Here is a 15,533-nt window from a genome sequence, read left to right as displayed (position 1 = left end):
GGACGGGATGATCTCCAGAGGTCCCTTCCAACCCCTACCATTCTGTGATTCTGTTCAAAGCTTAATTCAGCTCTTTGATGTCTTTTGGATCCAGCCTACAACATAAATTGCCCATGGGATGAGAGCCAGGTACAAATGCGAAGGAAGAAAAGATTTATCTGAACGAAAGGTGACTTGCAGAAGCTTAGATTCATGACCTCACTGGGTACCAATCAAGACTTCCAGGAAACAGGCAACAGCTCTTCAGCTGGACAGCCTTCACCAAGCACAAATCCCACCCATCATTTCCACCCCTTTTGTGGATGGAGATTAAAAACTAAGATAAACAAATAAACAAATAAAAGGACAAGACAAATAAAAGACAAGAGAAAACAATACAAAAAAACCCCAGATTGCCACGGGTAAGAAATGACTGCAATTGCTTCTGAATGAAATGCCAAAAAGACTCATCTATGAGGAGGTCAAATCACTCTCCAATAGTCAGCACTTGCCAGCTAACCAACAGATTCCACAGTCTGCACAGCTGCTGTGGAGCAGTAGGAGCCAACGGGGCCAATAGCCTATATTTGACAAAGGGATTCCAAATGTGGTACAGGTGTTATTCCAAGCAAAGCTTTTACCTTCAGCTTGCTGCTTGCTTACCTTGCCTAACCTTCCAACACAAGCTGTGCTCCAACTCCTCACCTGCTTGATCTCTTCTTTCATAAGGGCTTCTGCCTCTCCTGTAGTGGGGAGTCCAACCCTTGAACTAAACTGCCTGGTCATGACAGCCAGATATCCACTCCTGCCATCTGAGTCCTTCTGCACTAAAATGAACAGGATTTTACCTACATACTTTGCAGGATGGTGTGAAGAACTACCTGGCTCCAGTGTCACTTTCTCCTTTTAGTGGGAACTTGCAGAATTTTGGCAGACCGCTCTTTTGCACAGGACTAAACATGTAACAGAAAGATATGTCTAGAATTCAATGTGAATACAAACTTGATAGCTTTAAAAAGTGAAAGAAAGGAAAGCAGGAAACTGAAGTAAACACTGCCATTCATAATTAGTAACTTCAGTTAAAAGCAAAGGCCTGATTCTTTCTCTTTTTAGCTCCTTTCCTGACTTTGATGAGGCTGAGCTACTTATTATCTTTTAAAACTAAACACTAGCTCTAAGGTCAATTATCCCTTCAAAAGGAGTGAAAAAATCAATTTGCTGAAATGCCAGAAATTAAAGGTCTTTGAGGCTGGTTTGTCTGCATGTGTGATCACACTTTTAGCAAAACAAAAAAGCAACTTCTTGTGGTGGTGTCTTACCAAAATTTTTGACATCTAAAGTTTAGTCAAAATAGGAAAAAAGCTTTAGAGGCTGGCAATTTAGCAACTCCTATTGTGAATTTCAATTATAAAGGTATAAATATTTTCCCTACAAACTGCATCATGTTTCTAAAATGAATTAGAATTACAGTAAAAAAAGTGAATTAATTATAGCATGAGTAATTCAATCTATGAACAATATCTGTCACAACATAATCAAGATGGATCATTCATAGGTTTCAGGATCCAAGATACACATATAGTTATTTTAAGACTTCTAAATGCTGCCAGTGGCGTTAATACAAACAAGGAAAGTTGAAGTTTCATTTGCATTAGACTTGTTATCGCAAATTGTGACACAAAAATCATCAGGCTTTCCATGGGTTTGCATTGTCTAAAAACTGAGTGACAAAATCTCTGTGATGCAATAATATCTTAATATATATATAAAACAAGAAGAACAAAATACCACATATGAAGCTCCCTCGTACGGGCCAGCAGACCACTGATGTACGCCGGCAAGTATTTACATCTTCAGTTAGCTGCACAGGGCTAATTTTATGTTCCCTGGGTGTCAGCATTATACAATTTCAATATTAGCGTTACAAATCTAAACTCGTAATTTATCCAGCTATACGCTGTTAAATAGATCCAAGGCTGAATGAGTAGAGAGTGACTAAAACACTGTATGGAAAACAGAAGGGATGGGTCCTATTATGAAACCTGTCATAGGAATTAGATTGCAGTAGTTGAAGTCAATTTATTTTTTTCAAATGTAGAGTTATGAATTGCAAGTAACAAGAAGGATATTTAGAAGCTACTCATTATTCTTGTCACAGCATTTAGTTTTTCTGTGATCTGTCATACTGATTTATGTGCTGCAGCATTTCTGTGTGCTTCTGGTTCAGATTTGCCTAACGCTTCTGGGACGACAATGAAAATAACAACACATTTTTCTTGGTCTCTTCTGTATTTTTACTATGGATGATGGAAAATATGAAAATACAATGCTGCTTAACTTGTCCTAATAGAATTCTTTCAGGAATGATTATTTTCATAAAATAACTTTTTGTACATCCTCACACAATGGTCATTTGGATAGTTAGCCTGTTTTTTTTAACATTGTGAAATCATTCGTCTCCTTCCATTCATGTACCAAAATCTGTTTGCTCCTTTCCACGATTTTTCCCTTATTAGTGACAGTCCTGTCCATAAGTACTGCTAGCTTTGAAAACTTTCTGGTTTATCAAAGATTACTCTGTAACCTGTCTAATATAAAATATAATATCTTAAGTTACCTTTCTCCATTACCCATGTCTTTTACATCCAATCATACTGCTGATATTGTAACTATTTTAAAATTTATTCTTTTACAATCTATTTTACTGAATTGCTTAGACATGCAGAAGCTACTCATTTTCTACAAGTCAATCCTAGGACAGACATAATCTCCAAAAGTATAATTTTTCTAACATTCTTCTAAAATTAATTTCGTAATTAGAACAAACACCAAAAAAATCACAAAAAATTACTGTTCATTCTGAGAAGAAAACAAAGAACTCTTAGTATTAAAGTATTCATCATTGTATGACAATATTTACTCACTGCATTAAGTAATCTGCCTGTACGTATTAAGGGCTGCTCAGAGGAAAGTTACGCTTATCAGTAACTGCAATTTTGTGATTGCTCTAGTCAATATAAACACCCGAGTCAGATTTTTTCCCCCTGTTATATTATTTCTATTGTTCTGTTGACAGAAAACCACTTTTTTATATGAACCTGAACTGTCCTATGTTCTGAGAGATTTATCTAAAGTAAAGAACAAAAATTAAAAACAACAGATATTATTTTAGACTAACAGTGATGCTCTTAAGTGAGAAAAAATTATATAATATAAAGGAAAACACTTTTGTGCCAGAGGCAACATATACATGAACACTGTTAGAAAGGTTTAGTGGAAGAACCATTGAGGACAGAAGCTTAAGATCTCCACTTAATTATATTGTTAGTTATTAGTCACTTCATCATAGATATTTTTCTATGTCTAATTTCAAGGGTTCCAAGTAATACAATATATGTACAGAAAAGATAAAGAAAAAATTATTAATATAAAGTGGCTTTATTTAAAGCAAGTTTTCATACTACAAAATGCAGTGCAGATATCCAGAACATACTTGTATGCACGATAAGTCTTTTAGAATAAAGAAGCTTACATTTTCAGTTGTTCCTGTGATTACATGTAGTCCATCATACGTTGATTTGATATACATTCCCTAAAAAAAGAGCGAAAGAAGTAATTAATACTTGTAGAAAACAAAGAAATGATGTTTGCATGATAATTAAAATAGTATGTTTATTCCAGTTTAAGGACCGTAACATTTGAACAGACTGGAAGGAACCATGGCCAATTAACAATTGCAAATCTAAGTTATACAAATATGTATCAAGACCCATTTTAAAAAGCATAGTTTTCTCATTTAATGCTTTTTTTTTATTATTCCAAACAAAGTTTTTGGGCAGAATTCAGCACTGTGCATCAGCATAAAAGCTCGTTCCTGTTCCATATTTGAAATAATTAACATGACCTCTTTTTATTATTAGTGACATCAAAGTAGTATCAAAACTAAAGCCACAAACAGGAATAGTCTTTAAATTTAAATGCCCCATCTTCGGAGAGTTACACATTCAATAAAAATGAATCCATAGCCTAACTCAGAAAAGATATGAGCCAGTGCTCATATTATCAATTTATGGAGAAAAATGAGCTTGTAGAACTAACAGGAACTTTGTAATTAGTCCAACAAGAATTCTGCTTCAAGGAAGCAATTGACAAGATACAGAGAGACAACCTAAGTAGGTATCTGTCTAGCTGTACACGCACACAGCGCCTTAAATGTCAGTGAGACTCAATTGCTTCTCTTTGTGCCTCTCAGGAGTAAAGTCATAGCTGCACATCTCTCCATATAGTATGGTTATCAATCAAAATTTGAAATCTAATTAATCTAATTGGTACATTGTACTGCTGATTCATTATCCTTTCAATAATTCTGCATCACCTTGTGCTGTCAAAATGGAAGTTTAGAAGCCCCAGCAATAAGAAAGAACATTTTGTTCAGATAAGCCAATTTCAGGATTCCTGAACACTAATGAAGATCTTCAGGTTAGGTGTTTACACAGGCAGACACCACCCCAATACCACCCTCCCCCACCCCCCCAAAAAAAAGGTAAAAATACTACAAAGGTAAGATCATATTGCTCTCTACAACTACATATATTGGAAGGGTATAGAGAAGATGGAGCCAAACTCTTCTTGAGAGTGCACAGTGGGAGGGTGAGAAGCCAGGGACACAGTTGGGACTCAGTTAAAAAAATAAAGAAGAAATTTCATTTTATTTTATTCAATTTTATAATTTCATTTTATTTTATTCAATTTTATCATTAAGATTATAAACCACTGGAACAGGTTGGCAAAGCTGTGGAATTTCTGACTTGGAGATGATCAAAACTTGACTGGACAAGGCCCTGAGCAACCTGCTCTACCTGGAGCTGCTTTGCTTTTTTATGTGAGAAAATGAGGCTTCTACCTTAATGTAAACTAGTTCCATTTCATCAAGTTTTAACTTTTTCTAAATCTTAAAAGTAAAGACTGACTAAAACTGACAAAGTTGCTTAACTCTGCTGCATAGGAAACTCCACTTTAGATTTTCCTCACTATGACTACTTGTTCTTTAAATGGGACTGCTTTATAAGTTATTTCATTTGTAAATAACAAAGATGTCCAAATTAAGTCTTGGAAGGCTTGAAACCATTTTCATAAAATATGACTGGTTGGAAGAAAGAAGTTTCTGGGGAGTCTTCCACTATCCCCTTCTATACAGCTGGCTTAATTCTAGCAGTGTTCGCTATTTCATTGTCTCTGTAGCACCTTCAGCTCTTACTGGCAAACATCTCGTTCTCTTTCTCTTTGCCAGCTGAAAGCCATAAACAAGAACACTAGATCATTAAATACCCTGAAGGTTCTCACTGAGAATGGGACATTGAGTCTTCATTAAATATCTTAATTAGATATTTGAATCCTTCTACTATGTGTTATGCTGGATTTCCACAGTGAACTTTTAACCAGAGTGTTACACTCATTGCTGCGTCCATCACAGATTTCCGTTACTTTAGCACACAGTAGACTTCAGTAGCACATTTCCAGCCACACTTTTCATACCAGATTTAATACACAGTTCTAACACCCTGCTTGCTTTGAAAAGATTCACTCCCTACTTAATGAACAAACAGACTAAGGTTTTTAAGGCCAAAACAGAACATAGTGCTAAACTTTCCACTAGATTTTATCACATATTTCTTCATAAAGTTCTTAGCCTCTTGTTAAGCTATGTGTATTTTTGGAAAAAACAAATTACAATTTTATCTCTTAGCGTATGCCATCTGAGAGACATAAAAACTGACTAATCACTAAGAATTACCCTACATTTTGCTATCTGCTTCTTTCATCTTAGCTATTAAACTTTAAGAACAAAAAAATACCAAAATAAACAATTTTAGTGAATGACTCATAGCCTTCAGATTATCCTAGATAGGACTTTCATCCCTGTTTTCCCAAAAGAAAAATAACGAGCTTGTTTCTTGGTGACCATTACAATAGCGCTGTATCTCCTTGACATATCTGTGATACCTGAAAACCTTGAAAGGTTACTTTCTATTTAAAAACTACAAAAATTGTTATATTAGGTTTTTATTTTATATAGTACAGAAAGATATTTAATATAAGAGAGATATGCATTACATATATATATTTTACATATCTAGCATCTACAAAATAACAGCTCTAAAAATATTTCTCCACTCAGGAGAAAGTTTTGAGTAATACTCAAAACAAGATTGAAAGTGTTCCTAAAAAGAACCCCCTGAAAAACCTACACCAATCCTGAAAACAGCTTTATATAGTCTATGTCATCTGTTCTACAGGCCAGATATGTTCCCTGCTTCAACCTTGTAAACATTTTTCCCCTGAAAACCCTGTCGTCGATATGCTGACTCGCAGCTCTTGCCTATCCTTTTACAACAGATAATGCAGCGTGTAACACAGTGTGCACAGTTCAATCCAGCTCTCAATTGCTTTCTGTGGTAGGAGGATTCTTAAAGGACAATTTATCCTTCAACATGAAAAGACACTGACACTTAGAAAAATATTTTTTCTAAAGGACAATCTGTGTCAACCCTACTTTAGTGACTGGTGTGCTTCACCCCCACCCCCATCCTAATTTTCCTTTTCAGAATTATCATTTGTAAAGAGAAAGTTTAGGAATTCCAGGCATATTTTAAGCAATACTGGCACAGGTTAGCAGACCCCCTCAAAAGTTTAAATTAGCTCTCTCTATATATACACAAAGTAGTTTACTGATATAAATGAAAGGCTTTAAGGGGATCACTTGCATCAAATTTCCAGTCAAAAGTGAAAATCATCTACTCTGGCTTATAAGGAATAGCCAAAATTGTAAAACTTAGAGACCCGTTAATTCTCTGACCCCAGAAAAAGCATACAAGTACTCACAGTCTGAATTAGGCAAAAGAGCTGGACCTTGCTTTCAATTTAATGGGCTATTGGCTATCTTTTTATTCATCATTGTTTCATTCTGTTTCCACTAATGTAAGCATTTTTTTTATGGTTAATAAGCCTAAAAAAATATGGAAATACATTCTGAAAATTTTTCTGTCAGATGATGTCAGTTCCAGGCAAATACTGATTTATTACTGCAGTTGAAGAATTGAAGCAGCAAGCCTCTTTTTCCCAAGCCCAGATATGAAGAGCTAAGTAGATCCTGTTGTGACAACTGCTAACACTTCTGGAACTGTTAGAAATATATTGTTTACAATTATTTTCTCTTTTACCTGTGGCTTAAAGCAGTCATATTGATTCAGCATATTCAAGAGTCATTCTTCTGCAATAATGTATTTTTACATAGGCATAATCTTTAATTAACCTGTAAACTAATTTAATAAAAGAGGATCCACATATCGTCTATTTTGTCCTATTAACTTCTGTTATAAAATCTGATGGAAATGCAGATATACTCTTGTAAGCTAATTATTCTCATATAACCCTTTACACAAACTGTTTGCAAACTATTTAACAGATTTCAGCCATATGAGCTGTCAAAGAAAGATTGCAAAAACATCAGGCTAAGACTAAATAAGAAGAATGTTTTGTCAGTGGGTTTCAGAGACAAAAAGCACATAAACAAGGGAAGTTCTGAATCCTGGAATCCAGCCTTGGCTCTGGATGGGAGACTTCAGTGGGAAGTGGCTTTTTTTCCTGTCATCTCCCACCTCCCTCTGTCTTCTGGTCCTTCCTCTCCAACACAAATGGCTATCCCCTCTCAAAGTTTTCTTGCCTATTCAGTCTCTAACACAAGCTTCTTCCCGCCCTGCCCATCTGTTCTAGTCTCTCCTTCTGTGGTCAGTGCCTGAAACCCAATCTTCCCACAAACATTTTCCTCCACACATGCAGTTCCAGGATCAGTATCCAGACAGAAGGGGTGCAACTCATCTACTTAAACAGTGATATTCAGAGAACATTGAGTTACTTCAAAATAACCAAGAGTATGACAGAGAACCTTCTGGAGCAGCAACTGAAAGGTGGGCATCCTAAATGGTGCCAGACATCGACATCTACGCAACTGAGTCCTGCTGTAGAGGTTTCTCCTCCCTTCTTCCTTCCACTTGCAGTTGTTGCCCTCTCTGCCCAGCTGGTCTTCCTTTCTTCCAGCTTTTCTGGCTCATGAAGATCCGCTCTCCTCTAACCAGTTCCTGGGCTTTCCTACCATATCTTTCACTATCACATCCTATTCTGTTCTTTCTACCCAACTAAATCCGTCATCCCCTCCTCAATTCCCAATCTTCCGTCCTCTTTTTGGTCTATTTTCTGCCCTTCAAAGAAGAATGTCACTGGAATCCTTTTTCATAATTATTTCTGTGCTTTTTTTCAAGAATGGGTCTTTATTCTGATGCTAGTTTCTTAAATCCCACAAATGGTTGCAGCGCGCAGAACAATGACAAACCATACCCTTTATCTCTGGGCAAGAGTTGAGCATTCGCATTAACTCTGTGAAGGTGGCTCAGGCTAGGCAATAGTTAGGGGGATAGAAATAGAGAGTTGCTCTTTAATAACTCTGATATGTCAGATATGAAACTCCAAAGAATTCTACTAATATATGGGAGGTGCCACAGAACAAGGAAATGTTTCACAGGCTAGTCTATCAAGAACCTGACTGTTCCTGAGTGACTCTGTCACCATCCCCTAATGAGAGAATGACTTCAAGATTTTTAATTAAAATCTGACCTTTGAAAACATATGGGAAGGAATCAGTCATTTAAAATCCTGTTTTAAAGAGACTATTCCCCAGAAAACGGTGTTTCTGTTATAAGTGGAATTTCCTTCATATATTTCTTGCAGAGTCATCTAGTTAATTAACCAGGAGATAATGACAACAGTGTATTTTTAAGTGTCAACAACTATTCCCAGGTTAATCCGTGGATGTTTCAGATGATGTTTGAAGAGCTCTGACTTTCGCAATGAGACTAAATTCTCAGTATGAGCATTTCTGGCTCATCCTTCCAACCACAGGCCACTATTCCTTTTTGGGTAACAATGACCTATTATCAGATGACTCATGTTTTCATACCATTTCTTGGCTGGAATATGACAAAATACTTCTGCATGGAAAATTCAGGTATTTAAAATTACAATAAAATGGTCTATGTGTTTCAACAGCACTTCTACAGGGAGAAGACTGCTGGCTCTACTTTTATAACACAATGAAGCATCAATAGCGAAGATGCAGGTTTGTAATGCTACAAACTGCCAGGGAACTGTTACACTCCTTGATCTTTTGTCCCAAATGTAAAATGGTTCTTTAACCTTGTTTTAACTATCAAATTTGGACAGAGGCATATAATTTTCTTTGCTGGCATAATACACATATAGCATAGATATAGATATGATATAATAACAACTCTATGTATTTATCTGAACAACTTTACTCAAAAGAGCGTAAAGAGTGTTTATTCTTCTTTCTTATAATACTTTTACTTAATGCTACCGAAATGGAAACCCATGCACAACAAAAAAGTTAGGGTATGAGAACCTTTCTATGTCAAGCATGATGTAACTTTGTCACATTTCTGTAAGCCTTTAAAAACAATCTGAAATAATTGGATTAACACCCTAACAGTTTTAGGACAGCCATGTTTATTTCCACAAAAAAGGTGCTTCGTATTCTACTTTTTCTTCTCACATTCTCTTACAATTCCTTTACTATAAAAATGGAAAAGATTGGCTTCCATTACCTTAAATTACAACTTCCACATAAAGAGCAGTGCTATTTGAAAGGGTAACTGTCCATTAGATAGATGAATAATCCTTAAAAAAGAAGAGTCTTCGCATCTGACAGCTTGTCTGTTTGGTTTTTTTTTTCTCCAATGATACACAGCTGGTCTTATAAAAATGTTAAATCCCACAATATCTGCTTTCCTTAAATTCTTAAATGAAACATGAAAAGTCCTCTGTGCAGAAAAAATTAACAAAGTTGTGGATATCAGCAGAGTATATCTTAATTAAAGTGTAACAGATTACAGTGTTTCTATCAGCATTAGGAAGCTCAGATACAAGAGAAAACAACAACAAAGTGAAAGGAAGAGGAATAAAAGGGATAACTGCATTCCAGGAGCAAAACGTTCCTCAGACACCAGAAGATACAAAAGCAAACACTAAAAACCCTGCCTGTTTAGAATCTTCTGCTTAAGAGTAAGCATTGATCTCAAAGAAGATTAAAGTTGCATGTTATGCAGAAGTATCTTTAACTATAGGTACAGCACATCAAGTTCAGCAGATAAAAAGAATAAAGTGTTTAGTCCAAAATAATATTGGCTGTAATACAAAAAACCCAACCAAACAGACCTTGCACTACTGACAATCTCTGATCATCCAAGAGTAGTAGGAAGAACAAAACCCCAAACTTCAAAAACCCCTCCATGCTCCTATCTTACGGAGGGTCTCTATATCCATCACCTAACTTAAAACACTGGTTCCCTCAGCCTGCCTTTGTTTATTTGACAGCAAAACTGCTCCAGAGCTGGCTCTGGACTTAAGTCTGAGCCAATTAACCATAAGGTTCACATAGCTTTTCACCTACCCTCACCCTCAAGGATGTCGTAGTAAGCTTAGGAGCTGCAAACAGCAGCACAAACTCTGGTCTCAAGGGCCTATTGCTTAAGCCGGGTCCATCTAGCCAAGAATTTTAAAGTGGGTGCTGCTGCACAAGCTTTGTCTAATCACTGAACAGAAATGCTGGGACTGGTAAATGCAGAACTTGGTCTAGGGACTTTTGAAACAATAAATTCTGAGGGAGCAGATCTTTCAAACATCACATTTTTGAGAAAAAAAAATCTTGGCTTCTACTGAGCAGTGTCTAAAAATTAAAATCATGTCATATTTTCATTTAACACAAGTTACTGTAACTTCAAAAGGAAGTTTACCATGCAATGCAATGGAAGGGAAACCTGTCTCTCTCTAAGCAGAAGGAAAAGTAATTTGTAAAAAGCATTTGTAAGTATAAAAATGATCCCATTTCCTTTGTCATGCTACAATTGACAATTTCTTAAACCATGAAGTTAAAATTATTTTATCCTATTTAATAAAAACTTAGGTATGCATGTTCTCTTTCTGTCAATACAGTCAGAATTGACAGTGGTTCTCACAGTCTAATATGTTTTTAGTACAAGAGTTTATTTCAAGTTTGTCAAATTGGTAGTTTGAAACAAAGTTTTGCCTTCTAGATACCTTATTCAGACGGATCACGCAGTACACTTCAGATGTAAATGGTATGACCATACCTAGTACTACAATTCAGGAGAAAAACTGGTTTACAATCCTTAAAGTTACTTCAAAATGAAATGGAAAATATACGGCAGGTGTTTTAGTATTTGCCACTGAAAATTCAGTGACTAAATAGGGAAAAAGAGGAAGCAGTTTGACTGGTATATGTGACTGGTACAGCTTGGGAAGGAACAGAAAAAGAGAGGAAAAAAGCCAGTATGTTTCCTGAGGCCAGCAAATGCCTGCAGAGATCAGGATGCAAACACAATCATCGGAACTTGGAATGGAACCGAAAATGTGTGCTTCCCAAGCAAATTCTTCTGTCCAGCAAACTGCCGTGAAACTACCAGCAGAGAGTGTGCTCTGGGGAATGCATGGCATAAGACTCTTTTTTCAATAAAGCAGACTGAAAAAGATGATACTTTAGAGAGGGAAAAAAAGAAAAAGATGGCTATTAAGCTCGTAAAAGCATGGCCAGAAAGTCAGAAAATGCTAGAACTGAAGGTACACATTCAAATGACATACAGTCCCTTTGTGAAAATGCTTTATGATCCAGAATTTATTTAAACAATTAAACACACAGACACGGCCCCGCAGGAGTTCTGACCCTGTGTAGTAACCGTATAGACTCGGACCTGGAAATTAATTCAGTTTATGTGTAAGCTTATGCAATGTCTATAGGATTTCTGGCTCATTTGTTGAAGAAATGAGAAGGCATATAATAAAAGCAGTTTTGCAGATGGAGTTTTGAAAATAGAGAAAGAGTCATAATTAAGTCAACTGAATATCATTCCAGATAACTGAATTCTTATGTAAATCTGAGTAATTTACAACATATTTTTCACCAATGGCAAATAACTGTTCATTTTCTAGATGCCAACCCTGTATGAAGCTGAAGCTAGAGTTCTCACTAGCTCTGAAAAACTCAGCTACACTTAAAACCAAAAGACTTGGTTTATATCTAAAGATATTTTAAACTTATTTCTATAAAAGTAACAAGTGTTCTGAAAAATTATATGGTAAGCTTCCCCTGAAAAATAGATTTTTGGTGATTTTGACACAAATTGCTCTGTGCATTAGAGTCCTATCTATAAAACTAAAATTACAATATTTTTGCAAGTTGTGAAATGCGAGGATGAATTAATTAGTGTCTGTGAAGCACTCAGTAAGGCCATATAAAAAACAAATCACACGATGAAATTAGTAACTCAAGGGAATGCAGAGCTAAGCTGAAGTGTGGTAAATAAGACCTCAACCCCTACACTGAATGATAAGGATAAAAATGGAACTCTGAATACTTTCCATTCAGTGAATAGCACTCATTTTTCTCTTGAATGGAGCAGAGATCCTGTGGAAAAAAACTGCTACACAATCATGAGAAAGCCATTTGTAATTCATTACTCTGTTCTATATTTGATTCTGATTAATGTTTTCTTTTCCTTTTCACATGATTTTCTTTTATTCCCATTTATAGTCCTTTTTCATATTTTTTTCTAAACAGAACATGGCATCAGCAAAATTGACTATAAGGAACTTTCCAGCCTAACATGTTATAGCGCCTTCACAATTAGGCACAGAAAACTCAGTCATTCACTGTGATTCCATTTTAAAATAAAATAATAAAAAAAAAAAACTAAAAAAAAGGACAGGCATATTTGACTGCAGTATGTGTCTCATGTCCTCTGTCAGCAGTGCCCCGCTTACTGGCTATAAACTCAGGGGTAGACTGCGGATGGAGAACTACGCCGTGGTTCTTGCACCCAGTGAGAGAGTGCAGCCTACAGCATTACTACAGCACAGGCCCTGTCTGCCTGGCGTGTTGTTAGGAAGGAGGGCAGCCCAGAGAAAAACGTGGGCCACACGACAGGCCACAACAATGCAGCCAACAACTCTCACCCTGGTCGCTCATGCCTTAAGGGTTTAAATCACACTCTGACACTTTATGATAAGCTGCTTAGAAAGTACACCATTCATAGCAAAGAACTCCTGGAAGGCCCCTGGCTAACATCGCACACCACTAAATTTTCAGCTCACTATAGGACATGCCATTTTTGAAGGAGGCTGTACTTTTTCTGACTTCTACCAGCCTACACCCCTACCCTAGATCTAGAGCTATCACCAAATGGGAACCACTGGCAATGCCAAGACCTGCTTGATGTGTTCCATCATCTCTGAGGAAAATACATCCTATCTTGTTCGTGTTCTCTTCAGCACTGATAGTGGGCTTTCCTCTAAACAGACCAGCAGAAATACATTACATTTCTGGGTAGAAAGGAAAGCTGCACAGAGATCCAGACTGCTAGCATGCAGGGTGTGGTAGTCTTAATGCAAATCGAGAGCACCAACAGATTTACAGTGTATATACTACTCAAGCTGTAAATTATACTGACCCAGTATTTCCTGGATATCCCTGCACTAACTCAGAAATCAGACTGAGAGGGGAAATTGGGCCACAAAAGGAACACATTTGGCTACTGGGATGCAGTAGCACAGCAAGCAAATTGTGTCTATCTTCAGAATTACATACTGGGCTAAGCATCTGTGATGCCACAGAAATAAAATTAAGTGCAGTTTATGCTGCTGTAATGTTCTTTGTTGACTAAATCAGTCTAAGAATAAAGTAAACTTATGTAGTCATAACAAACCCCCCTCATGTTATTAAAATACATCATTCTTAAATTAATACTTATACCTCAAAATAAATGTTATTGTAACTTGGACAGGATTTGCATAGGATGTTCATTGCTAACAAATGTCAGAACAAAAAGTAAGATAAAGTAAGATATTGAAATAATACAAAACATCTCAACTAGCAGAAATTTAAGAGAAATCTGTAAATCACGCTGAATTACACATGAGAAACATGTCAGAACATGTATTGTGACACTCAAATGTATTTTAATTTGTCAGCTCTGGAATTTTCTGCAGTAAGCCTCATGGCTACCAATTTCTCTACCCACTTCCCCTTTCTTGACTCCTCCGACTACTTCGTCCAACCCAGGAACATTTCTGGATTCTCCTCTTGTAGGGAAAAAAGTTTTAAAAAATCCTGAGAAGGCAGCTGAAGACAGTGTAAGAGATGGCACTGGGAAAAGTAACCTGTCACTAGAGCAGAAGGTGCAAGAACATCCCAGTGCTGCAGTGCTACCTCACACTCTAGCTTTTATTAGGATCTGAGGTTCCCAAGCACAATCCTCCTATAGCCTACCAGTATCAGAATGGTTGTAAAGTAGGGGACTACAGAGGGGAGACAGAAATCTTTACCCACTGAGCTTTAAAGCATCACAAAAATCCCTTGTCCCAGAAATGTAATGGTATATTAATGCTTCAAAGCGGTAGGCAAATAAATATTAAAATATCACCTCTGCAGAAAATGTTAAGTGTGATCCATTACTAATGCAGAGCAGCTGGGATGTTCAGAAGACACCTGACTAGTCTGCTTAGCGAACAATTTACAGATATAAGGGATTAATTTTGTTTCTGGGACGATATTTCTGAAAGTTTTATTTCAACTGAATCATTAGGTAGACATAAAACTATTTTTATGCAAGCCCAAGAAACATACCTTCCACTAATCATTTTTCAAAGCATATTAATTAATTAATGATACTTAATTTTATTTGTATAGGTATGTATTGGGGGATTACTTTGGTACATTCCAAAAACTGCAATACAGCTATCAAAGGACTATAATTTTTCTTTAACTGCTCATACAGTTACCAGTTGCACATGAAGCCCTAGGTAAAATAGAGTTTCATTTTTTAAAAAATTACAATCCTTTTATTTACATAAATGTTAATTAAACCTCTTTCAGAAATCTGATTCAGCTTACCAGAAAAGAACTAGTAGGGTACTGGATGAAAATACATTTTGATTTCTTGACAAATTAAAAAAAGAGATCACCTTAAAGAACTGAGGCTTGTATTCTGTATTCTAACAGTTAAACTTCAAACTGCTTTGCTACTTACCAAACCCTCACTGGGCATAATGCTGGTGAGATGAACTACCTCAAGATGTGCTGACTGTGACACCAGAGAATCAGATGAGAGCGAAATGATGTGGTCACAAATCCCAGACAAGGTTTTACACTACAAAGAAAAACAAGTCAATATAATTCCTCATATTAAACTGAAACTAGTAGCAAAGAAGTTCTTAATGTGAGAACTACCTGAGAATAAACAGATAATTTTATTTCTTAGCATTGTTAAATCTAGATATATGAACATCAAGAACAAGAGGCTAAAGGAACAGAAGATACCCATAAATGTCAAGAAAATGAACATGCATGTACAGTTCGTCTGATCAGAAGATTTTACTGTACACTGAGAACACCTGTAATCTAAACTATC

At 36.3% G+C, this 15,533-nt stretch overlaps 1 protein-coding gene across 2 annotated transcripts in view; it reads right to left on the bottom strand.

Moving 5' to 3' along the window:
• LOC142063197 (connector enhancer of kinase suppressor of ras 2-like) overlaps positions 1–15,533 on the bottom strand; it is a 214,048-nt gene that overhangs the window by 87,492 nt on the left and 111,023 nt on the right. For both annotated transcript variants that reach the window (XM_075106632.1, XM_075106631.1), the window contains exons 6-7: positions 15,153–15,272; positions 3,512–3,571 (exon numbers count right to left, since the gene is read on the bottom strand). In XM_075106632.1, coding sequence (XP_074962733.1) covers positions 3,512–3,571; positions 15,153–15,272 — 180 coding nt within the window. The remainder of the gene's footprint in view (positions 1–3,511; positions 3,572–15,152; positions 15,273–15,533) is intronic.

Source organism: Phalacrocorax aristotelis, chromosome 11 (assembly GCF_949628215.1).
Source record: "Phalacrocorax aristotelis chromosome 11, bGulAri2.1, whole genome shotgun sequence".
NCBI lineage: Eukaryota > Metazoa > Chordata > Aves > Suliformes > Phalacrocoracidae > Phalacrocorax > Phalacrocorax aristotelis.
This window is presented reverse-complemented; position numbering and strand designations above follow the sequence as displayed.